This window comes from Calonectris borealis, chromosome 1 (genome assembly GCF_964195595.1).
Source record: "Calonectris borealis chromosome 1, bCalBor7.hap1.2, whole genome shotgun sequence".
Lineage (NCBI taxonomy): Eukaryota > Metazoa > Chordata > Aves > Procellariiformes > Procellariidae > Calonectris > Calonectris borealis.
In genome coordinates, this window is record NC_134312.1 from 148,755,809 (window position 1) to 148,779,472 (window position 23,664).

The 23,664-nt window shown below is 43.4% G+C and overlaps 1 protein-coding gene and 1 long non-coding RNA gene across 2 annotated transcripts in view; one reads left to right on the plus strand and one right to left on the minus strand.

Annotated features, from left to right (window-relative positions):
* Nucleotides 1-6,647, plus strand: part of LOC142074967 (uncharacterized) — a 22,088-nt gene extending 15,441 nt beyond the window's left edge. The window contains exons 2-4 of the long non-coding RNA XR_012670761.1: nucleotides 2,669-2,804; nucleotides 2,897-2,999; nucleotides 4,173-6,647. This is a non-coding gene — a long non-coding RNA (uncharacterized LOC142074967). The remainder of the gene's footprint in view (nucleotides 1-2,668; nucleotides 2,805-2,896; nucleotides 3,000-4,172) is intronic.
* The window catches only part of RFX8 (regulatory factor X8), a 21,861-nt gene extending 12,558 nt beyond the window's left edge, over nucleotides 1-9,303 (minus strand). The window contains exons 1-7 of the mRNA XM_075135965.1: nucleotides 9,122-9,303; nucleotides 7,510-7,573; nucleotides 6,379-6,513; nucleotides 6,216-6,293; nucleotides 5,587-5,700; nucleotides 4,798-4,948; nucleotides 3,300-3,358 (exon numbers count right to left, since the gene is read on the minus strand). Coding sequence (XP_074992066.1) covers nucleotides 3,300-3,358; nucleotides 4,798-4,948; nucleotides 5,587-5,700; nucleotides 6,216-6,293; nucleotides 6,379-6,513; nucleotides 7,510-7,573; nucleotides 9,122-9,270 — 750 coding nt within the window. The 5' untranslated portion in view covers nucleotides 9,271-9,303. The remainder of the gene's footprint in view (nucleotides 1-3,299; nucleotides 3,359-4,797; nucleotides 4,949-5,586; nucleotides 5,701-6,215; nucleotides 6,294-6,378; nucleotides 6,514-7,509; nucleotides 7,574-9,121) is intronic.
* Between the last annotated feature and the right edge of the window lie 14,361 nt (nucleotides 9,304-23,664).

Consider the following 23,664-nt stretch of genomic DNA (forward strand, 5'->3'; position numbering starts at 1 on the left):
CTATGATTTGTTTGCAAACATAATTCCCAATCTAGCAATTTTTCTTTTTCATCATTCTGCTAGCTTTACTGAAATACCAAAAGCACTCTGATTCTCACTCGGTAATCCCCTTCAGCTAAGTTAAAGACAAAGTCTTTTTTCTTAATTTACTTGGAGCTTCCAGTGTCAGAAGAAGAGCTGCTGCTTGCAACAAGAACACACGACCCAAAGGCTGGGAACTACCGGGGTCAGTATCTTCAGTACGCTGCTAGCACCCGACTCCCTGCCCCAGTGCTTTAGACTGGTCCCTTTAGCTATTGCACTTCACTATACAGAATATAATTCTCTAAATGACTGAGAGCCAGCTCTGACAACACTTAAACACAGCTTACCAGAGGCAGGAATCAGCCCCAGGAAACGACAAGCATCATATTCACATTCCTTTCTCGCAGGGAATTTGCACCTTTTTATGCTCTAATTACTTCTGCATGTCCAGGTAGCAGCTGTCAGCCTGCTTTATCTACACATGATGGGAAAGTTACTTTTTTTTCTTTTGAATGCTGACCCTGCCAAAATTGTTCCTCTTTTCTCACCAGGTGGCTAAATTATTGCAAAGTACTCTACAAGGGACGGTGCGGTTACACCGTTCAGAGGCTGCAGCTGCACAGCTCCTCCGTAGTACTTCTCATCAGGAGCACTCTCACCTGCTTTGACCATCAGTCTCTAGTTGAAATTCCAGGTGCATTTTAGACAGAGAAGACTGAGAAGGATGATTAGAAATATCAAATTACTTCTATGTGAGAAGATGAGATAAACTAGAACTAACTGAGGAAGGATGTGATGGAGGTTCGCAGGGAGAATTTAATGAAGAAGAGTAGAAATTTTAAAATAATAAAAGAAAGCATTTTTTCACACAACAAATAATCAAACCCTGGAACTCACTACCCCAAGATGTTGTGGATGCCAAAATCAAGCTATTAAATACCAAGATGTGGATATAACCTTCATCTCAGATTGCTGGAAGCCAGGAGAATACAATGGAGGAGGAGTGAAGAATCACTTTCTCTACTCATACCCACTTCACATGAGCATCTGATGAGGGCCACCAGAGGAAACGGGATACGAGTTCACACAAGCCTAGGATCGGGTCTGACTAAAACACTCAGCGGTCCTTTCTGAGGGACGTCCACCTCCCCATGAAGCATCTGCGTGTTCCTCACAAGCTGAAAATTTTAAATACCTGTGGTGTTCAGCTAACCATTTTCTGGTGTGCGTTGGACAGGGGGATGCATTTGCAGGAGAATGTTTAGCAGGTATTTGTGTCCTACCCTGTTTTGCTGTATCCAAGTATCCATGGCTTTGGCAAGATCTCTAACAGAAGTTGTAATAGAGGCTATGTGACTGCTGAAAGACTATGGGGATGCTCATTTACAAGACTTACCATGATTTCACTTATTTCACATGTTTTTAAATTGTGATGGGACTAATCATCAGGTACACTAGAACTCCTTTGTCCTTCCCTTGTATTTTAAAGAGGCTCTAGAGAAGGTGCAAACATCATTTACTTGTGAGAACAGTGCCAAGAGCTCATTAGCACGAACAAGAACCAGGCTCAGAATGTGCTCGGCTGTAAGCGTAGATCTGACCCAGATTCTCAGGTCTGGGAGGTTCACTTTGTGCCGGTTAAGCAGCGTAAAGGGGATGTAGAGCAGCCAGAGGCTGCCGCTAGAGAATTCCCCCCCACTCGGCTGAAATTCCCTTGCCCTAAATCTTGAGGGTGTAAATTCAATGTTGACTCTGCAGCTTTTCCGCACGTTAGGAATAGGCATGGAAGAAGCAAAAAGCTACAACCAGCCCCTTGACATCATGGCTCGAGCACAAGAAGAATGATGGAAAGTCTGAGTGCGCAAATCAAATGCAAATGACTGGGAATAGCTGGCACTTGCAGTCTTGCTGGATCACGTTCTTCGATGCATAAGCCGCACTGTTTAGAAGCACATGAAGCTGAGCTTTTCAAGTATTCAGTATCTCCGAGGGCTGCTGCAGTAAATGGGAACTGCGAGTGCTCAGCACCTCACAGAAGTCAAACTTTTGCCTGTGTTAGAGCACCCATGCATGTGTGTGCATTATTATTATTTTTAAAAACTTTTTAAAAGTGAGGTGCATCTTTTATATGTTGCTGCTGATGAAGTTTTCCCATAAAGAAAAGCTACATTTACTAAGGAAGAACGTGACACTGCTGTGCAGTGCAAGAAGCCACAGTTCCCTTCCTTTCTCCCCTTTATTCTGGGGACACAGTGTAGTGATTTAAGCCAGGTGGCATGTTGGGAAAATCTTGTACTTGCTGTTTGAAGAAGAGGAGACAATATACCTTCTCTTCTACTTTCTTCTCCATTTGTGACCTATCTGTTCTGTCATGGCCCGGACCACCTCAAAACCCAAGGTTTTGGAAGTATCCAAGGACACCAATGGAAGGAAGGCTGCAGGGAGGGTACAGCCCCTCATAATAATGCAGCACTGAATAAGTACAGGCTAATGAAACAATTTACTTCGCAGTGTTCAAAGGGTTAAAAATGCAGCTCCTGGATGCATCTCCTTTGTCACTGTAGCTGAGAAGAATGATACTGGAGAGCAAAAAGCAGGCAGAGATATTAATTGTTAGAGAGATTTTTGTCTCTTTCTTCCCCAGGAAAAAAGCCAGTCTGAGCGAGTTCCTCCTGAGGAAAAAAGTTCAGAGGATGCTTCCCTACAGCACTCCTTCCAACACTGTCCGGTCAGAGGATGGAGAGGATTTTGCCAGCTGATCCCTGGGATCCATGAAAAAGGTGAGAGTCTTGTGCCCTTATAGACCTGACACCCTGCCCCCTGACCACGCAGCTTCTCTGCAGCCGGCATATTAGTCATTTCCCTTCCGCAGGCTGCTGCAGTGCTCGTCAGAGTGATCAGGATGCTACTCAAAACCAGTTTTAGAATAACTCCAGCATGTGCTATCTGACCGGCTTTTGCATGGCTGAGCGAAGGTACTGGAAACTGTCGTCTGAACCTTCCAGCTACTGTGATGTTCTCCTCTCCATGGGGGACCGTTGACCATATCTCAGAGGCTTTCACAAATCCATAGGGAGGAAAAGGCCCCCTCAGTGTGGGAAGAGATGGGTAGGAGGGTAAGCATGATTTGGACCACGGTCAGCATACAGCTAAGAACACCTGAGCTGCTGCTGTTGTCCTACAATGGAGCATCTCATAGGTAGTCCAAACTGCAGATGGGCTTCTTGAGTGAATGAGATGCCCAGCTTTTTTGTTTCACGGATTTTGGAACATACCTTGGCCATGTTAGAAAGGTCTGTCTTTCTCCTGAGTCTATTTATAAACACTGTAACTTCTGTTAAAGAAAAAGAGGCAGATGTTTCATATCATTAATATTTTACAGTCTAAAAGACGTTAATGAAGACAGATCTTTTAAGTTAGAAGGTAGATCCCTAGGGGAGCAATCGGCTAACGGAGGACACAGCGGGGGCACTGAGCCAGCATTATGGGCTGGGGACCCTCACGGTTTAAAGCTTGCAAGCAGAAGCTGCCCGGGTCACCACCCTTAGTTCACTGCAAATCTGTTAACCCATAATACACAGGAAAAATACTCCTAATATTTTTTACATTAAACCATTCTTAATCAAGACTAATACCCTTTTACATGTATAGTTTAAGTGAATGAAAGCAATGTTAATTCTAAACTTCCTGTATTTTGATTAGAGTTTACATTTCCACCTTTATGCATCTATAATTCTGCAGCACTGTTAATAGGAGTTGGTTTTTTTGGTTCTATTTTCTTCTGTTTATAATGTGTTGTAATTACGACAAGCATGGTCCAAGAATATCTTTTTTAAGAATAAAATTTAAAATAACTGATTCATAGTTACAGGAGAATCGAGTATAAAGCAACTTAAACTTCTGTAGACAGGCAATGGTTTTCAAGTGAAAATTTCTGTTTCGCTGAAGTTTGTACAATCCAGAAAGACCAGGATGCATATACAAAGGGTCGCAGCTGAATAATTACATACTTCCACATACATACATGTTAAAAACACGTTACTAGGTTTGCTCTGTCAAGCATTCAAATGTAAGAAATGCCAGAATTAAGACTGTCTGCAAGTCTTCCTTGAGCATATGAATGCTAATACAATCCTTTGTCTACACAGGAGCCCTGCTTTGCCACTGAGGATTTGGTCTTCACTCAATGAGCAACTGAGCTACGTTATGTTTTAGTCAGAATCCTCAGCATCATATATAAATATATGCATGTATGTAGGTACATATTTACAAACACACACATATACACACACCTTTGTATAGCACAGATTTTTTCAAATCCTCCTCTAATGACAGAGTCATAGTTTCCCTGTGGGACTATGGCTTTTTTCCCTTTATATTGAACTGCGCTATAGCCAGTAATTAATTTATCTGCATAAAACCACTTGCAAGGTGAAGAGACAGAACAATACCTAAATTTCAGAGGGCATACTGCATATTATTCACTACACAGCCAAAACAATCATGGCAAGAGACAGATCTTTAAAAAGGTTCAAATACACTTTAATTTACCATGAATTGGGAATAATTTTGGCTTGAATTTGTTCTCACACATTATCTGAGACTATTTATTTTTAACTGTATCCCAACTAACTCTAGTCCTCACTACTATCGAAGTTACATCAGCTAAAAAAGTTTTAAAAATAATTTCTGTAAGAGTCTTGTAACACAATATCTTCTCTGCAGTTTAAGCAAAGATTATTTTATGAAAATCTCTCGATTAGTCAAACATACCTTTAGATTTGGATGTTTGGAGCGGTAATGGAAACTCTTCCAAAGCATTAAGCAGCCAAAGTTCAACATTTTTACTGAACAATCTGATTGATTTCATGTGTTGCACAGGCACCTCCTCCAGGAAATCGTGAAGTAGGATGTTCTCCATTTCCTAGAATACAAATTCATGGGGCTGCACATAACTGATGTACTACAGATATTTACAGCACCATGAAACAAAATTGTATTGATAGTTTAAATGTAAATGTAAAGAAGCTCATTTTTTTCTTCCCATCAAGCAATAGCTAAGCTACATTTATTAGCAGAAGGAAAAAGATCCTAACAATAAATGTTGTTTCCTGAATTAATTAATAGATGCTACTTAAGACCTACTGCAAATAAGAAGCAAATTATTTTGATCAGAAAACTGCATATGTCTATGTGGAATGTCACTAGTGTTCTCAAAGTAAAAATAACTCTCGTAATTTGGAAAACAGTTATCGGTCGAAATTTCAGTCACATAACTTCATGACAGAACAACAGACCACGTTTCTAACGGCATACTCCACTGATATTAGGGACTTTCAAAGGAATATATAGCAGCAAAATGGAAGTTATCTCAAATTCCACTGGCTCCTTTCAAAATCCATACTGTGCTGTCTCAGAAGAAGCCAAAGAAACGACTTGAGGTACGAAGGAAAACCCCATTGTGGAGCACACGAGAAACAGCTGGCCCTTCTCAGGCAGAACTACCAAAAAGACACAAACACATAATAACATAATTACAACAAACAAGTGTGTCTACAGTACCTTGAATAGCTGCCTATCATAGCTTTTGAACAGCTGGCATACATCTGGCAAGGACATAAGTGCTATTCTTTCAGGCTGCAGAGACCTCCAGAATGACATGATACAGTCTTCCACCTGTCGCACAAAGTCCTTTGTGAATTTTCACTGATTTTACACTTGTGAAATGTGAAGCGTAATTCAGTAAAACAGCACACGTAAGCACAGAAGCAAAAGAATGACCGTGGAGCTGGGCTCTTTGCCTGGCCCCATCCCGGCCGGGCTCCAGCCTGAGTGGAAGCATCCTGGGGCAACGAGCTGAACCTCACAAGGCAGCGTAAGAAAGAGGAGAGAAAGAATTGTGCCATGGATATGCGGATATAATGAAAGATATGTATCCATGGCCGCGTGTTCTGTGCTGGGCTCAGACCTGTTGGTATGCCAGGAGTGCTCAGGACATGCCTACAAACTCAGATCCTCGGAGCATGTTGTGTTAATTAAGAATTCCCGAATGATTTGACTGAATGCTCCTTTTGTCTATAAACGATCATCTACCTTAGATCAAACCGTCAAGTAAATAAGCTACACAAACAATTTTATCCCTAGAGTTGTTTGCTGTCGTCAGAATGAGTGTTATTAAAGCAAAGGCATACCTTGTCAAGCTCGCTCTTTCTCACCATATGTAAAATATCGTGACAATGGCTGTAGTAGTCATTGGCAAGCAGTACAACCTGCAGAAGGTGACCAAAAAGAGGGTACAAAAAGATCACACAGGCAAAGAGCTAACTCGCTTGATGGCCAAATACTTGAACGTACCATTTCGTAGGGGTATTTCTTCCCTAGCTCTTGTTCCCAAAGATAGAATCTGCTGAATTCAGGCCAAGGGTACTGAAATCTCTCTTGTTCAGTCTTCAGATAAATGACAGATGGAGAACAGTGCAAATTCTTGCTCTCGAAGCATCAGAATTTATTTTGAACAATTAAAAAAAAAGATTGCAATTATCTTGTCAGTTCTGTTAAAGATATTAAGTATTTTCTTGAAATTGTATAACATGATCTTTTAATAAGATGTTTTTCTTCAGAGGAATGCTTGTCCTTTTTTTTAGAAAATAGGGGTACATGAAAGAAACAAGCATGGCTGACTAAATATTTAAATCCTAAACAGTACACAAATTTCTTTTCAAAACCATGACTATTTAATGCTATACATATCTTCCACATATATTTTCTATAGCACTCATGTCACAGTTGTAACCTTCTAAATAAGGCTGCAGACAGTTGGCTCTGCTGTCGGGGTGACGGCACATTTCTCATCAGCTGTCATTACATCCACTTCAGAGCACTCATTACCGCACCCGAGTGCTCTGTAAAAATAAGACAGACATCCAGTCTCCCCTGTTTTCCTCACTTTGGTCCACAGAAGTTTGTTGCTCACGCTCTGCTGGCTGACTTCCCACAACCCCGGTGTCAAGCCATCCCATGACGGCACGCATATGGGAGAAGCGTGAGCAGGGGTTGCGCTCTTTTTTCCGTGAGCAGGGGTTGCGCTCTTTTTTCTTAACCATTTCAATACGTACCGTGCCAATAAACTCTGAGCGCATTGAAAAGACACCGGCTCAGCAGCGTGAGGGTCTGTTACCGTGGGCCTCAGGCGAGGAAGGTTGTGCCCCACTAACTCCCCTAATATTCAAAACCTGGGCTGTCAGCCACAATTTCCGCTCTCAGCACAGATAAAATTATTGGAGCCGACGTTAAGACAACAAAAATATTTAGCTACCAGGTGAAATAAGAGTGGGGGAAGTAAGCGTCTAATGAGATTACGCAGACAAAGATTATGTTGAAGAAGATGATGGATTAACTGCATTTCATCAGAACGTATTATATAGCAGTTCTAATTAAACACACAGATAGACATTTTGTTGTAAGTCTAACGTATCCAAAACTCACTGTTCTTTTTTTTTGGCTCTTGCTCTTGTAACCAGCTGCATCTCCATAACTGCAGGCATTTCCACTGTGGTAAAATATACAACAGAAAAAAAAACCTTCAAAAAGCTCACCAATTTATTCTGTATTTAGTAAGAAAATGAGCTCAAACTGGATAGAGTGCACTAGGTTGGAGCATTGTGTTTGGGAAACAAACCCCACTCTCTCTCCTGTCATTCAGCAGCCCCGTGATTTTCTAACGAGTCTGAAGACCAATTTCTTAATTTTAAGATAAAACTGAACCATTCATTATAAAGATGACAAGGTAATTAACCATTTAACAATGCAATGTCTTCCAACTTCTTGCACCAAAATCGTGGGTTTGTATTTGTAGCTGCAGTTCATTTGGAATGATAATAATAATTATAAACATGCAAATAATGAAAGCATAATCATCCTTGTGCTTTGATTTCACAGTAATTACATTTTCTGCACCCTGTATCAGTCTAGATGGCATTTTGTTTCTGACTTTCCCCCATTTACTTTGCAAGCCTACCGCGATGTTCCACACGGTCAGAATTCACCCTGACCTGCAAAGGCTTGGCCACTGGCTTTTGGCTGAAAAGCCAGGGTGCAGGCACAACAGGCTGCTTTCTTCCCTTACCATCTCCTACCTCTCTCCCTGCCCGTTTTGCTGAGGCTAATCCTACAGGAGGGAGAGGCAATGTTGCTAGTAAAAGGGACGTGCTGTGAGAGCTGGATTCCTCCAGTCAAGCCCCCATCTGCTGCTGACACCTGCTCGCTGTCTGTGAAGGCATTTCAAACTCCGGGGTCCTTTTGGACTCGGGTATTTTGAAGGGTGACAGGCAGGCGCTTTGTAGAAAATGTGCTTCCACTGGTGACTGCCAACCCTCAGGCTATCTAATCAGATCCTGGATGCTGGGTTTCACTGCTGTGATGTATCATAAACCAGGGTACCACCATACGTCCTGAAGGGACAAAATGTAACAGCTTATCTGCTTGGAAACTCAAGCCGCTGAAAATGCCTCCTCTGGCTTCTCTCTGTCCACAGGACTGACCCTTGCCACCTGAAAAATTACCGTTCCCTCTGCCAGAGCTCTCTGCCATGAAGGCGGTGCTCCAGCGAAACAACCGAACTGGCTGCCCAGGACAGGGCACAACGTTCATGTTGGGTATGTTTGGCAACGCTATTGACTCTTTTTCCCAGACATTTTAGAGTCAGTGGCTGGACAAAGGGAAGAATGTGGAAGCAGAGATGTTTCATAACGCTTCTTTCAAATGGGTCCTTCCTGCAGATTTCTAAAGACTGTGAAACAAAATTAATGAATATTTTCCAGCTCCTGCTCTCCCCGAGAAGGCGGCCAGCTGTATCTTCTGCTGCTGCTGCTATGGCAACACGTATCAGCATCCCTCTCCTCCAGTGGGCTGGCTCCGGCGGCAGGCTGGCTCCCCGCTCCCCCCCACGCAGGGACGGCGAGGTGCGAGAAGGGGTGCTGCGTGGGTCCTCCCGCGCCCCAGCAGCCAGCCGGGAGCTCGGTGACGATTAAGTGCAACTACCTATGGAAAGCTAACATCTATGCGCTCCCGCTGTTAGCAAAAGGGGGTTCGGACTCACCCGGTGCCCGCAGAGGTGCTCGGCTGCCAGGCAGAGCTGCTCGCTTCCCCCGGAGAGCGGTGCCTGGGTAAAGACAGGACACACAAAGGAGGAGGTGGGTGGGAGAAGGGGAAAACGGGTGACAGCAAAATCACAGGGAGTTTCACCATGTCTCTGGCGGAGTTTGGATGATGCTATGGGGTGGGAACTAGAGCTAAAATGGGAAATACAATGGTGGGGATGACAAAAAGACTAACAGAGGAGGCGAACGAGAAGGACAAAGGAAAAATGAAAGGAGGGAGGGTGGTGGATGTGCATGCTGTTGACTGTCAGATTACACTGAGATTAGAAAAGCTAATTTATAGAATCATATCATGAATTAAAAATTCATGGGTTTGCTTCACTAGAAAGTCAGAAGCCCAGACCTTCCCTATTAGTAGAACCATAAAGCAACTCTTACAAAGCCAGAACTCAGTGGCATTTTTTAAACACTGCCGTACTCCAAGCCTCCTTGATCTGCCGGAGCAAATACTATTTTAGGGAGAGCTTGTCCTCAAAGGTCCCATTCCTAAAGGTTACCCTATTGTAACACAAATCAGTAAAATACCAGATTCCCTTAAATCTCCACAATACATTTGGAAACCTCATTGGGTACAGTTGTGTTTATTTATGCTACTTTCACAACATCATCATCAGAGTTGCAGTACACATATCTCCAAAAAATCCAAGATTTCTAAATGAACCAACTCACAGGTGCTGTATAAGAGCATTCTCATCACTCCAACTCAGCCAACAGACATCCGAGGCCTCGCTGACTATCAAAACGCAAATGCCTTTTTTGTAGTCAAAGGCAAACCAATAAAACCTTACTGCCATTTCTATTACACCAACAAGCAAAGCTCCCAACCTGCCAGAGCCTTCACGGGCCCAGCACCATGTCACATGCCCACTCTCTTAATGTGGTCAAGAAATATTCTTTTTGGTAATTAGAGAGAGTGGATTATAGTTTTGAAACCATCCCTTTCTTCACCAACCCGCAGGTTGGGTGGATGTCTTGGTCTCTCAACTGGGCTCCCGTCTCCATCTTCCCCTCAGGTAGATGCACCAGAAAAAACATCTGCATGTTGGGGTCTGTTCAGGCATGGGAGGCAGCAGTAGTTATTTAGGACACATTCCCCACTCAAACAGACATCCTCTGTCTCTGCCAGAGGGAAGTGGCAACAAGCCAGAGAAGTATATCCCATTAGCTGGGTCTTGTCCACCGACCACATTTGGACTGCACTGAAATGATATATTAAAAATCTTCTTCCCTATAATTTGGAAATTTCCACACCAACACACTCTCAAAAATTGAGATGTTATGGGTCAAATACCCCCACTGCAATTATACTACTACCTCTGCGAGAACAAAATTTGTTGTTGCAGGTAGAAAAGTCTTCAAGTTTTCATTACTCTTTTTCTAAATTTCAATTTTCTAATTAAAAAAAAAAATCTAGAACTTGCCATTGCTGGTTTTATCAACTTCATTGGATCATGAAAAATTAATTCTGATTTCAAAAAGTACTGAGCCCTACTGAGAGGACAGTATCTTGATGTGTTCCTATTTATTTGCAAAGAATGTACAAAACTCTGAAAACAGATGGAAACAAACTCGCTTATTTGGTCGAAGCTGCTGCTTATTTTGTATGTGGCCTAATTATTTTTTTCGGAGTTGTGCTACTCATGCTTCTCTGGCTGTGTTTTGTGCTTTTTTACTGCTTTCTCTCCATTTTTCCTGCTGTCCTTTATCAGACACTAAGAAGTATCTGTGACACCCAGCCACCCAGGTGTTGCGAGTGTGCTCGTTGGCTTGGGACAGGGACGCGTGGCTGCATTTAGAGTGGAAGCTGTTCTAATTTCAGCTGTCGGGCTTCACATAACAGCTTAGTGACTTCTTATAACTGTCTTAAATGAAGGAAGCGTCAGACAAGATAATTCCTATTGCAATTAGAAAGATGATCTTTCTCTGAATACGATCTTTATATTTTGATTTTTTTTTTTAGTTCTAAAAGTTATCCCAAGAAACTATATCAAGATCACTCGATGGCTGGTTGATGTCATGCCTTTCCCTGGAATACCCCTCCTTTTCCTTGGTTTGACCAAATTAAATATAGTTTTTTAGGAGTAGGTGTCCAGGCAGGCACTTCTGGCAGCTGGTGGAGAAGGAGAGGGAGGCCTGCAGCCAGCGCAGCGGCTCCCCTATGGTGGAGCATGGGCTATAGCGTGTTCCCCAGCTGGTCAGGGAACATGGCTCGTTTCCATGAGGGGGGCCAAGGACACAAGCTGCGCTGGCATACGCGGTGCTTCTGGCTCCCAGCGGCGGCTAAAGGCTTTGTTTCTGCACCTGGCCTGGACTCAGCCAACGTCGCTTCTTTGGTTCCTCCTACTTTTTGTGATTCTTCAGCATGTTTCTATGCTGGGAGGAAAAAAAGCAACAATTCAAATTGTTCGGTTCTCTCTCTCATCTCTCCTACGACCAGAACTAGCAGCTCTCCTACTACGCCCAGCGAGATTGCTGCTTTCAAGTGACGCTGCAGGGAAACACCTTTCTTTCCCTGAAGAAGAAATACCAGCGGAGAGGCAGCCACAGACCTGCAGCGTGCCTTGAACAGTGGCCAAGACCTTTCCTCGTTACAGACATCAAATCTTAGGCCTCTTCTGGTTATACTGGGTGCACGAGTAGCGAGGGATATCACTTCAGTAAGGGAAACGAGCCTCTCATTGCCTATGAATAATTTGTTTCGTCTCACAACAACCGATTGCCACTTGATCATCTGCAGAACCCGATCCTCTGCCCTGACCCATTCTTCACCGTTGTCACTCGATGGGCTTCTGCAACATTACTCTGCTGTAAAACCCATGGGGAAGGGCAATAAACCTATGGGTATAATTTTTCTGTTCTCTCGCAGAGCATGCATTCAATTAAGTAACTATCATGTAAAATATCACAGACACTGAAACAGCTTTCATCATCACCAGAATATCTGGATGCTTAATAGGCTGACTTGTATCCCTCCAACATTCATGCTATAGAAAAATGCTATATCTCCATTTTAAAGAATGGAAACCAAAGTACAGAATTTATCCGTATATACATTAAAGTCAGGTACAAGTCTATAAGAGAGTGAGGATATGAGCCTGGTCTCCAAAGTCCAAGGCATAGGCTGCACCTATTTTTCTTCTGTGCATTTAAAAGGAGTGTAAAACTGCTAAGGGGTGGCAGCATTTCCCTTCCTTTTTTCTGGGCAGAAACGCAAGCCTGTGGTTTGTTTATCTCAACCATGAGCTTTACCATGAGAACTCTTCCTCGCCTGCCTACAACTGGAACGTGCTCATGTCTACAGTTTAGTCTGCCAAAGTATCTTACATTCACCAGTTATTTTCAGACTTTCAATTTTTGCAATCAGTTTATACTCTTCTTATACATTTTCTCGTTGTTGTTTCCTTACAAGATGTGATTTTAAAATCTGAAATTTTAAAACAAAGTGAAGGAAGTATTTTCAAAGTAATATGCCTCATTGTTTCAAGTAGTAAAAAATCCCAGATAACATGATTGCGTGTCGGACTCTTCAAAAGAGTGCATTTATACTTTAATACGTCTCTTCAGCCTACTGTTTAATATGGAAGGTGCTACAATGTCATGAAGCAATTGTCAATATGTTTATTTGAGCTCCCATTTAAAGTCTCAGTATATTAAGCTCCTCTTTTAGGTTTCGCATGAGTTCCTGCTCTTAAGATCTACATGGCTAAAATGTCCAATTTCAGGAAGTCTGATTAGGCAGGGCATGTTTTCAAAATGGAACTTCTCTATTAGAGCACAGCGCTTAATGGCACAGCACTTGTATGGCGTGTATAATAATAAGAAAAATATAACACTGTTGTCAATGTTCAACAGATGATTTACAGACTTTTATATACAGACAATATATAGACTGTCATGTGACATTTTAGGATTAAAGCATTTAAAAAACAAACCTGTGATCATTTTTTTCAGAGAGAAGAGAGCAATAACGTGCATAAAAGGAAGAGTCCTTCTTGATAGCTATTCCATCATAATGATACCTAGAAAATAAAAAAAAAATTATGATCTGACAAGCATATGATTTTGAACAAGTCAGCAAATAATTCATATTCCTCCTTTGAAAGCAGATGATCATCCTATTTAAACAAGAAAAGACCAAGTAAAAAAAGCTACATTTGTTTCTTTAAAATTTGTTAAAAATGTATTTTCCCCAATAGAAGATAATTGCACAAACTCTTTACAAATTCTTTTTAACAGTTTTTGCCCTGGAATGATACTTTCTTCTAAATGAACAAACATAAGCTGGTGCATGAGGTGCAACAGATTTGTACAGGACACCTAGTGAAGTCAGGGACCAGAGTCCCAGCTGATAGAGGACCCCGTATCCTCGAGGATGTTGAAGGATTTAGTGCAGTTGTTCTGCAGCCATTTACGGTAGGTTAGGGATTGGGTGGCCCATCGGAGGTCATGGCAAGCTAAAACCCAAGAAACCCACCAGACCTTCTCTAAGGTTTATCCCAACCTCGGCGAGCAGCGGAGTCGCCATCCCTGCTCTTGCCAGGCTGGGTCACTGGGAAGCCAGGGGAGCCGTGCAGTGGTCTCGGGCCACCAGCAGCCAGCAGAGGGTGACCTTCTGCTGATGGGAAGAGAGAGCATGGAGGCTGGGGGCTATCATGCACCGTCCCAAATCCTGCCAGCTATGAGGAGAAGCCTGGGAGTGTCTGCGGTGAGGCACTCCCAAAATAAAGGATCTCGCCGGATCAAGCTGATAGCAAGTCTAGACTAGTGGAGAAAAGTCGCAGATCAAGTAAGGGCATGTCAGTCTCAAAGCCAGTAGTTGACAGCTACTCAAAATGCTTGTAAAATTGCTGTGTCTCAATGCCCTTAAAACATCTCAATCTGGATGCTCAGAGTGTGATTAAAAGTTCATTGAATCCGTGAAAGGGTATCAAACTCTTTGTGCTCGAGAAGAAGAAAGGGAAGGGAAAAGAAAGGACGTGCAGGAGGAGGATCTGAGGTGGTCTGATTTAAATGGTTTTAAACCGTTTCCAACATTTCCATTGACGGCCAGTACATGCTGGGTCACTCCACAGATTTGTGCAAGGATGGAAAGCACAACACAGACATTAATCACGGCTGCCACCCCCGCGCATCCCGGAGCCAGGCTTTCCTGACCCGGTGTCTCAAGAGCTCTGAGTAAGGTTGTGATGTCTGGCAGATGCCTCACGCAAGCCATGCTGTAAAAGCTATTACAACTCAAAGCGCTAATTTTTAAAAACCCAGTCTGATCTGGAATTCATGCCGTACCAAAGCAGCTCTGATGTGGTGATTTTCGTGGAATTACCTCTATTTTAATGTACTTGGTGACATCATGAATAACTCTGGATCTTGCGATATATTACAGACTTGCAACCAACAATTCAGCTGCTGTATTACAGTGCTGGAGGTGAACATTCAGCCATTTTAAAATTTTATTAGAACAGTTATAAATAACATTTTTAAACAAAAGTAGCAAAACCAATACCTGGTACTCCCTCTTGTGCCCAGCCTTCTTGTCCCCAGACCTGGGAAAACTAACCGAATAAGCTAAAAAAACAAACAGAAAATTAGAGATACTAGGTAAATTCATTCTAAAATGCAAAAACGTATTTCCTACATTTTTTTCTCCTTAATCACTTCTTTTGCTTTCCATCTTTTGCAGGCTAATACCTGTCTTACATACCTCTCAAATGGTAACTGTTGAGCTGAGCTCGATCAGGCTTTTGTGGATTGAAATCTAAGTGATTTAAGGGATTACCTCCCTCAGGTAGGAAATTTTAGACTACTCTGTTTTACCTTGCACTGAAACACAGTCAGTGCACACGCCAGGAGACCACCCGCAGCCAGGTGGGTATATCAGCTAGGGGAACTCGACGGTGCCGTGATTCTCCAGTACTCTGCCAGACCTGCAAGCCTTGCTCATTCGAGTAGGACTTACTCACACAAGGGACTTCTCCTACCCACTGACTCTTGCAAGGAGTACTTGCAGGATAGGGCCCGACTTATCTGTTTTAAAAGGACCTGAATCATCAAGCTGCAAAGCAACATTTTGACTACCGCGGTGGTAAATGTGAACTGAGGTCACGCAGCATCTGTCAAGGTTAGGCCCTACAGAGTAATAAGATACTGCCAGGGTAATCCACTTCACCATGATTTTTCTGCATGAGCTGTCCTGTGAAGACAGAGACTAACCCAGGACAGCTGGAGCTAACATTCCCTATATAGCAGGAACAGAGGATCCAGTACTCGACGTTAGTGAGAAGTGAGGGGAGCCTCCACTCAGCAGTGCAAAGTTTGGACTCTGTGCAAAGTACGCTTTGCTGGTCCAAAGGCCTGCCAAAGGACAAATTTCCCCAACTCACACTAACGTGCACCTCCAGTTTTAACGGTGTTGGAGCGGTCCTATTCTTTGCATGTTTCTGCGTGCACCCACCCCAGCCGCTCTCCTTCTCAAGCTGGTATTTTAGCATAATCCTGTTTTCCTAAAAGGACAGCTGAAACTGGGGCTTCTGTGGCATGAGACACATTACTTCTTCCCACTGCCTCTTCTGCAGAGGCAGCGGTGTATTTGGGCAGAGGGATAGGGCAGGTGAGATGAGTAGTATCTTAATCATCACAGTTCGATTCACACGGGGTTTGTGTGACTGCAAAAAGTCTTTACAGTCCACACGCATGTAATGCAGTCAGGTTACTACAGCTTGATGAATTATTAATATCTCAGCCCACTAGCTAGGCTGTGGTAACCAACTACATGTGCACCTTTAGTTTAAACCAGCGTTGCTGCAATTCCTGCCCTCCTCAGCCTCTTGCTGCACGGTCCCACCTCCTGCTGCAGTAGGACAGGCCATTTCAAGCCATTGGGGAGCTGCACCCCAGCTTGCTCTCTTGGGATGAGTTAACTTGCACTGTAATGCACTGGGTCGGTTAAGGCTGTGAGCAAACAGTTGCAAGCACCAACCTATAGCAGCTATGGCTCATCAGCTAAGCTCTTCTGCGTGACCAGGCTCATGCTTCATCCATGCCTGTCCCAACTTAAAAGTAAAGTGCATTAACTTAAACCGCAAGAAGGCTTGGCTTACAGGTGGTAACTCAATCATGCTGGAGCACCTGAAAGTGTACGGACAGGATGGGATTAATCTTACTTACGTGGTTACAAGGTAGAGATGTCTAAGCTAGTCGCTGCAGACTCTGTAGTCAATGGAGAAAAACAGGCGGTTCCGGGGCACATTTCACCTGAGCTACCTCATTTAGGGTGAGAGGTGTCATATGTAACTACTTATTTCTCTCCATTGACTACCAAGAGATTTTAAGGTGACTAGCTTCACAGCAGAAATCTACCGTGAGACAGGCGAATTCTACACATGGGCTTGGCTGATGGGTGATGATCCATTAAGCTATGGTAATAAATCATGCTGGATCATTCACTCAAACCTTAATTTTAAGTAAGAGTGATTTAACTTACCCAGTAAAAAAAATTAGATTCAACTGAATTGAGATAAATGATTCGTAAAACGGGGTTATCTGCACAAATGAAATTGATTTCAGGCACAACTTTTACTTAAATTATTTTGGTTTTGTGTTTAAAAAATGCTTAGTAGCTCCTACCGTGGGCACTAATAGAATAATATTAGTGGTAAAAATAGGGAATTCTGAACAAAAAGTCTTGAGCAACAAATAATCACGAGGCATTCTATCTTCTTTAATGTGTTAAATAAGGTTGAATAGCTATGAGTGTTTGTTGCAATTGGGATTTCTAAGTGGTAATTGCTCTGAGGGTTGTATCAACCTCCATATATTAGAAAAGCAGAACTGTTTAAAGGAGGTTGGGTTTTACATCTGCATTTGTTTTGCTTGGATGATTCTATAACAACTTTTTTAGGCTGTGTTTGGAGAAAAATCTCCCCAAGTATACTTAAAAAGGAAAGTATAAAATGATGTAACAACCAAAGGGGTCTTTTAAGGACAGAAGAATGAGCTCCTCAGGACGAGTTTATTAACCTTGCGCTGTTTACCCTGGTAAAGCTCTCTAAAATACATTGGCAAAAGAAATCTTTGCTAGTGTAACATGCCCCTGTTCCCTGAAGAAAATAAATTCCATCACAGACAATATTCTTTCCTCTAGTATAACTGTGTCTACATGAGGGCTTACCAGAAATATACAGAAAAGACACAAGCATACTATATTGCATATTCATTCTTCTCTGTTATTTAATCTCTTTTAATATGCAGTGTGTATATTTGATCATCAGATTTTCTGTTTAGGTATCTCTACTTCTTATTTTATATATCCTATCAACTCTGTACCTTTCCAAAGGTGGCTGAATTTACTTGATACTTGGAATTTGGACTGCAGTTTTCCATATACAATTCATATAGTAGCCAACGGGGTACAGTGCATCCTTCACACAAATAGAAATTATCAGCTATCCTTTAAAACAAAAACATCAGTTGGTTTCTGTCAGAATTAGAAGAAAGAATGGTTAGCTTGTGATTTTAATAGCTCATCAGATTTACAGTGAACTCTGTAGTAATTACTCCAATTTTATAGAAGCACAGAATCAAAAAGAAAGCTACTACTTTTATGTTAATCTGTATTCTGGAGAAAAAAATGATGCATCTTCATATATATATATATATATATATTCTATGTTTGGTTTTAACTTTTTAAATTCTACTTTCCTTGTTGCCAAAGTGTATGAGACGTCATGTGAAACTCTGCAAAGAAATCAACTAGATCTCATTGTTTTTAATAAAAAAATGCAACTTAGTAATATCATTATAACATTAACACCAATACAGAAAGTATTAGCATGTCTCCTAGTTACATCAAAGGATGTAACTTTGATCTTCTAATTATAAAGGTCTCCACTATAGCAAAGATAATAATTTTTCCATCTAAAATGTGCAATATGGTGTTTTGGGATGAAGAGTGCACAAACTATGAAGGACTAAATTCTGTTCTCGCACAACCTCACTGAATTTAGCACAAGTTTAATAAGAGAACAGAATTTTAATTTACAGTTACTATGTGACAGAACCGCCAGGACTGAAACTGGTTTAAATACTCATCCTTTGGCCATATCCCTTACTCATCCTACTTATCAGAATAGCCATAGTCAAGTAAACGCAACTACTTGTGTGAATAAGGTGAGAAAGACGTAAACTTAGTTACTTATTAGCCTAAAGTATTACCTTCACCAGAAAAAAGACCTTTAATTATGAGATAATGCCAATGGTTTCGATGTCAGAAGATAATAGCCTCTTGCAGTACAAATACAGGAGCAAAGCTGGAGCAAAGAAGCAGAGAGACTAATTTTCAAAGCATGACACACTGATTGTATGACGGTGTTTTCTTACTGTGACTCTGCTTCCGTTATGCCAAATGATTTATGCATATTTAATTAACGTATCAGCTGAATGCTAGTGCAGCACAGTGCCAGCTACTCACTGTGTCTTTACTGATAATCGAGTCGGTTGGGAAAGCAGACTTTTCATAATCGCCAGGTGAGATAAGCCTGTTGGATTTTAAATCAACATTCTCTCTTTTATTAGTAGCCCGATTTCAGGCGACCCAGTGTTTATCTTTCTGTATTAGCTCTATTGGCAGTAGATAGTGGATAAGGTCTTCAGCAAACTGGCTTGCTAGAACAGACTGAGCAAGAAGATGATCGCTGTACGGTCTGACGATATCTGCCTCACCTTTTATTCATGCCTCCTCCCCTTTCTCCCGGGAAGAAGGCTGACTGCCTCCCCCAGGCTTCCCTCTCCCTAGCAAAAGGCCCCGAAATGCCTCGCTTTTACATCCTCGGAGCCCATCTTCTCACCCACCAGCCCAAGAGGCTGGGGCTGCCAAGCTGTGCTGGGCTCCCTGCCAGCTCCGCACCGCCTCCAGCCCCACCACCTGACGGCAAACGCTTCACGGCTAGAAATGAGCAGGAACTTGCACCAAAGGTAGGGGATCTGCTGTGTTAATAGGGTATTTCCTGTCATGGGGCTGAAAGGCAAATGGAATTTATTCTAGATAAGAGTCCTGACTGAGCTCTGCCCCCCAGCAGGCAGAAATGCTTGTTTCTTCTAGAGCAACCATCTCAAAACCCTTCGTAATTGAGCAATCCCAGAGGAGATTAAACCTAAGTCCAAATTCATCCTTAATATAACACCGCAAGAGTCATTGGAAGCACAGCAGAAATTAATTCATGCTTCAGTAGCTGGTTTCTGCCAATAGTTTTGCCTCAGCATTTAACTATTTAGTGACAAAATATTTGGGAATTTCATTTCGTGAATTTATCGTCTATTAAACTGCCAGCTGTTTTCAAATAACAAGTCAAACACATTCTTAGTGCTGACACATACTACAAAAATACTGTCTAGCAGGAAAAAAAAATCCACAAAGAGCACAGTGCTCATCTTCTCGCCTATTAGCCCCGAGGTTCTCAAAACCTGAGTGTTTATGGCATGCATCAAAACAAAACTGTTAATAAAGACAACAAAATCAAAAGGAAAGAGTGGTAAGGGAGGAAGATGGAGGATAAAAAACACACGGGGAAAGACCTCCTCCATTTATCTACTACTTTCCGTTGGGATTGTTATCTGATTGGTTCTAGGACCTCAAACGGACTCCAGGTTTTGGGGGTTTGCCACCTGCTATATGTGAACCCTTGGCAGCCAGGCCATTCTACAGGTGTGCAAGTCTGCTGTTGAACCATTTCTGGACCACAATCTAGTTTGCTATAGTCAATGCACCAACCGTAAAATGAAGCTAAATATTTAAAAATTTTCAAAACATGGAAAGGTGATTCAGAAAGTTGTTGTGATGAAAAAAACATTGGTTCATCCTTTCAAGGATTGTTTATGATTCAGTTTTAGGCAGTCTCTCAAACTTGTTGGATGTCCTTGGATGAATCTCTTCCTTCAGTCCTTTTAAAATGGGAGTAGTGCTATCTATATCACAGCAAAAAGCACAGACTACCTCCTGCTGCTCAGGTTTTACTGAGAGAGGGAATAAAAAGATTGAAGATTAGTTGCTGTGAAGTTAAAAGTTTGATTGTATGTGGTGTTACTGTTTCACGCAAATTTTCAACACTGTTTACTATCTGGACTCAGCTGTGCTTGGGGAAAGAAGGAAGGTAACCCTGGTTTCTCTTTCGCTGTCACACAGCAGGTGACGTTCTTCTCAAAGCACAAGAAAACGATGGTGACAACCTTACTCCACCACAGAAAGTATCTCACAGAGGAGTTCAACCATTACCTTCACCTCATGGAAACACAACCTCGGAGAATGTCAGTCACTCAGCATCACTCTGAATGCCAGCGTGCCACCGGCCCTGCAGCCTCGCAGCCACCCATGGCACGCAGTGAAAGCATGCCAGCCGTGAGCGGTCCAGCCGGGGACGGTGCTCGCCATCTGCACTGCAGCATCACCTCAAGTGGGTGGCAGCCTGGCGGCCAGATCCCAGTGAGTGGGATAGGCTGAGACAAAATCCCATTTCCCCTACGTCAAACCACGTCAGTAAGACTTGTGGTGGGAGACGGACTTGCAATGAAATTTCCCTGCTTTCACGGCATCGTTTATGCACCGCCGTGATGATACAGCAAACCAGACTTTTGTCCTGCGAAACTGCGATAAGTGTTAAAAGTCGGATTCCTGCCCTGCGAGCCCCCGGCGAGGGGGGGGAGACCAGCCTCGCCACCTCCCCGCCCCGCGCCCCCCTCCATCCTCAGCCAGGGCCTCCCCAGCCGCCCCGCCGGCTCGGTCCCCGGTCCCCGGCCGCGGGGAAGGGGGCAGCACGCACCAGCGGATGATGGAGAGGTGCAGGAGGGAGGTGGGGCTGCCCTCGGCCATCCCGGGCGGTGCCGTGCCGTGCCGTGCCGTGCCGTGCCGTGCCGTTGGGTACCGGCCGTCGGGGCGTCGGGTGGCCGCGCGCCGCCTCCGCCGTCGGAGCCGGTTCCCGGTCGCGGGGCGGCGGCGCGTCCAGCCCGGCCCCCGCCCGCCGCACAAGCCCTGCCGAGGGCCGAGGCGCTCCTGGGCCGACGGGCAGGGCCTCACCGCTTCCCGCTGCAACCCCGCGGAGGGGGCGGCGGGTGCCGGCGGCGTGGATCCTGCGCCCACGCACGCGTGGGCGGCAAACCTGAGGGCTGGGGATGGCTCAGGGCCACCTGCGGCTCAGGTGCAAACGCCAGCCGCGGTGCAGCCTTTCCTGGCACCGAGTCCTGCGTGGGCAAATACGAGTTTTATAGGAACTGCAGGTGAGAAAATGAATTATATGTAAATCAGGAGGTACAAAGACGCCGGAAAGAGGCGTAAATGAACAATTGTGCGGCAGGACATTTGAATAGCATAAGTGCTGTCTTAGTAGGTTTTGCACACCTTTAAAACATTATTTTCAGAGTTTTCTACAAGAATGCTGTAAACTCCCATAATTGTTTAATTTCTCTTTGATATAGATAGATGAAAGGGCTGTCTGCTCCACTGAAACCCCGTAAGCACTTTTCCATTGCAAGTGTCCATTATGCAAAATGAGCTTTACTGCCATGTGACTGGCAAAAATAAATTATGTATGGCTGGAGCGTCTAAAAGCTTCCTAGTGGATGGCATTGGGTTACATCAGAGCTCAGCTTCTCAGAAACTCCCATGGCTTCCTCATGTTAATTAGCTGCTGAAAGCCCACGTATGACACAGACTGGCTTGCTTGCTTTGTTATGACAAAACGACTAAAGCCAATGTGTCGGCAGACAGCAATATTAAAGGTGGGGGGACAGGGGACCAGGAAAGAGGAATTTATGGCGGAGGGTTGCTGGTTTTCTCGTCGCTCCATGTAGCTTGCTTTTGAGGAGCAGTGCACACAGATGTCATGTATAATACATGTTGCTTTTAATCTGTAAAGCCTCGTGCTGTGTTGAGAACCCCATGGGAAGATGCTATTCACTCACAGAGCCCCAGACCAAAGCCCTGAAAGTGATGTCTGCCCAAAACACAGGTTAGTATACACGTGGTAACCAGTACAATCTGTCATCCATAATTGTACTTAATAACCTATTGTGGAAGCTTCCCTCAGTTACAGTTCCTGGTTGTTGTCTGATTTTGTGTCTCCATAGTCTACTGACCTTCAGCTCACACAGCAAATACTCCTGCAAATACTGCAGAGTGAAAGCTTATTCAAGTTGCTTTAAAATAGCTGTCATAAGAACCAGCAGCAATCATACTGCAGCAACCATAAGACCTGTGTGGTTTTGCCATGTAAGTACTCACAGAGCTTCTGAGCTGGGTTTTCCAGTAGATGCTGAAGACTGTGCTGCCCTGATGAGACTGCAGCTGTGCCCGTGCCTGGCACGCTCACCGCTGATTCAGGTGTGCCTGTCCACGCTGCAGTCATAGCAGTGCCTTCCACTTAATGTACCCGGGGAAGAGGAAACCTCATCTCCAGTTTCCAACAACTGCCTTGCTTACATGTTTGCATGCGCCTCTCCGTCTTGGTCGTAGTTCTCAAGGTTCATGGCCAACAACTGGCTTTCTGGGCCTGGCTGAAACTCCACAAAGTTCGTGAAGCTCCCTAGGCCCAGAGATGCCTTAGCAGGAAGAAAAAATCTACAACTTATCTAAAACTGGAAAATGATAAATGGGCTATTTCTGTGGTGGCAGACTGAAAGCAAGGGGAGTCACACAGATCAGAAAGTCCCTGGACAACACCTACCACTCAGAAAAGTTTTGATGAGAGGAAGCAAATGCTGCACAAAGAAACTGTCCATGGCTTGAGAGATATAAAGTAGGTCACAGAATTTCTCTTGCCCCATTTCCAGATCACAATAACGAGATAGATGGATCTGTGTGCTGTTCAGATCTTGACACTACTACTATTTGACTAGGGTTTTTCCAGTTTTTCAGAAAATGTCTCTTTAACCTTTCTAATAAATCTAATTCTTCTGGGGGGGGAGGGGCGGAGAGAAGGGGGATTCTGATTTTAAATACCAGGCTGCTAGTGGAATTTGATTGAAAACCTGAAATCTGCTTCTTCAATTTAATCCAGTCAGATAGGACTGGGTGGATATACACTAGGTCAAGCTGTAGTAAGTCTTTATTCTTGCATAAGCTGAAAGTTGCAAAGCTGTTTATTGCTGTCATGGACATCCTCCTTGCGTAAAATGAAAGAGTATTTAATGAACATGTTTGACTGAACAAAATTTTGACCTAAAAATACGAGTGGTTGAACTGATTAAAAGGCGTGCTGAAGAAGCCCCTTTCCTCTGACTTTCACTCCTAACTAGGACAAATTTAAATCAAACTTTGAGGTAACAGGCATCTCCAAAATGTTGCAATGAGTGTCTTTAGCACAAAATTGCCTCTTCAGATTACCCCCTCCTCTCAAATCCGCCCCTCCCCTTCCCCCCCCCCTCCCCCCCCCGTATTCAAGGGGAGATTTGGATACCTTGTGAGTTATTCTTTGCTGTAGAGGTAAACGGACCATGT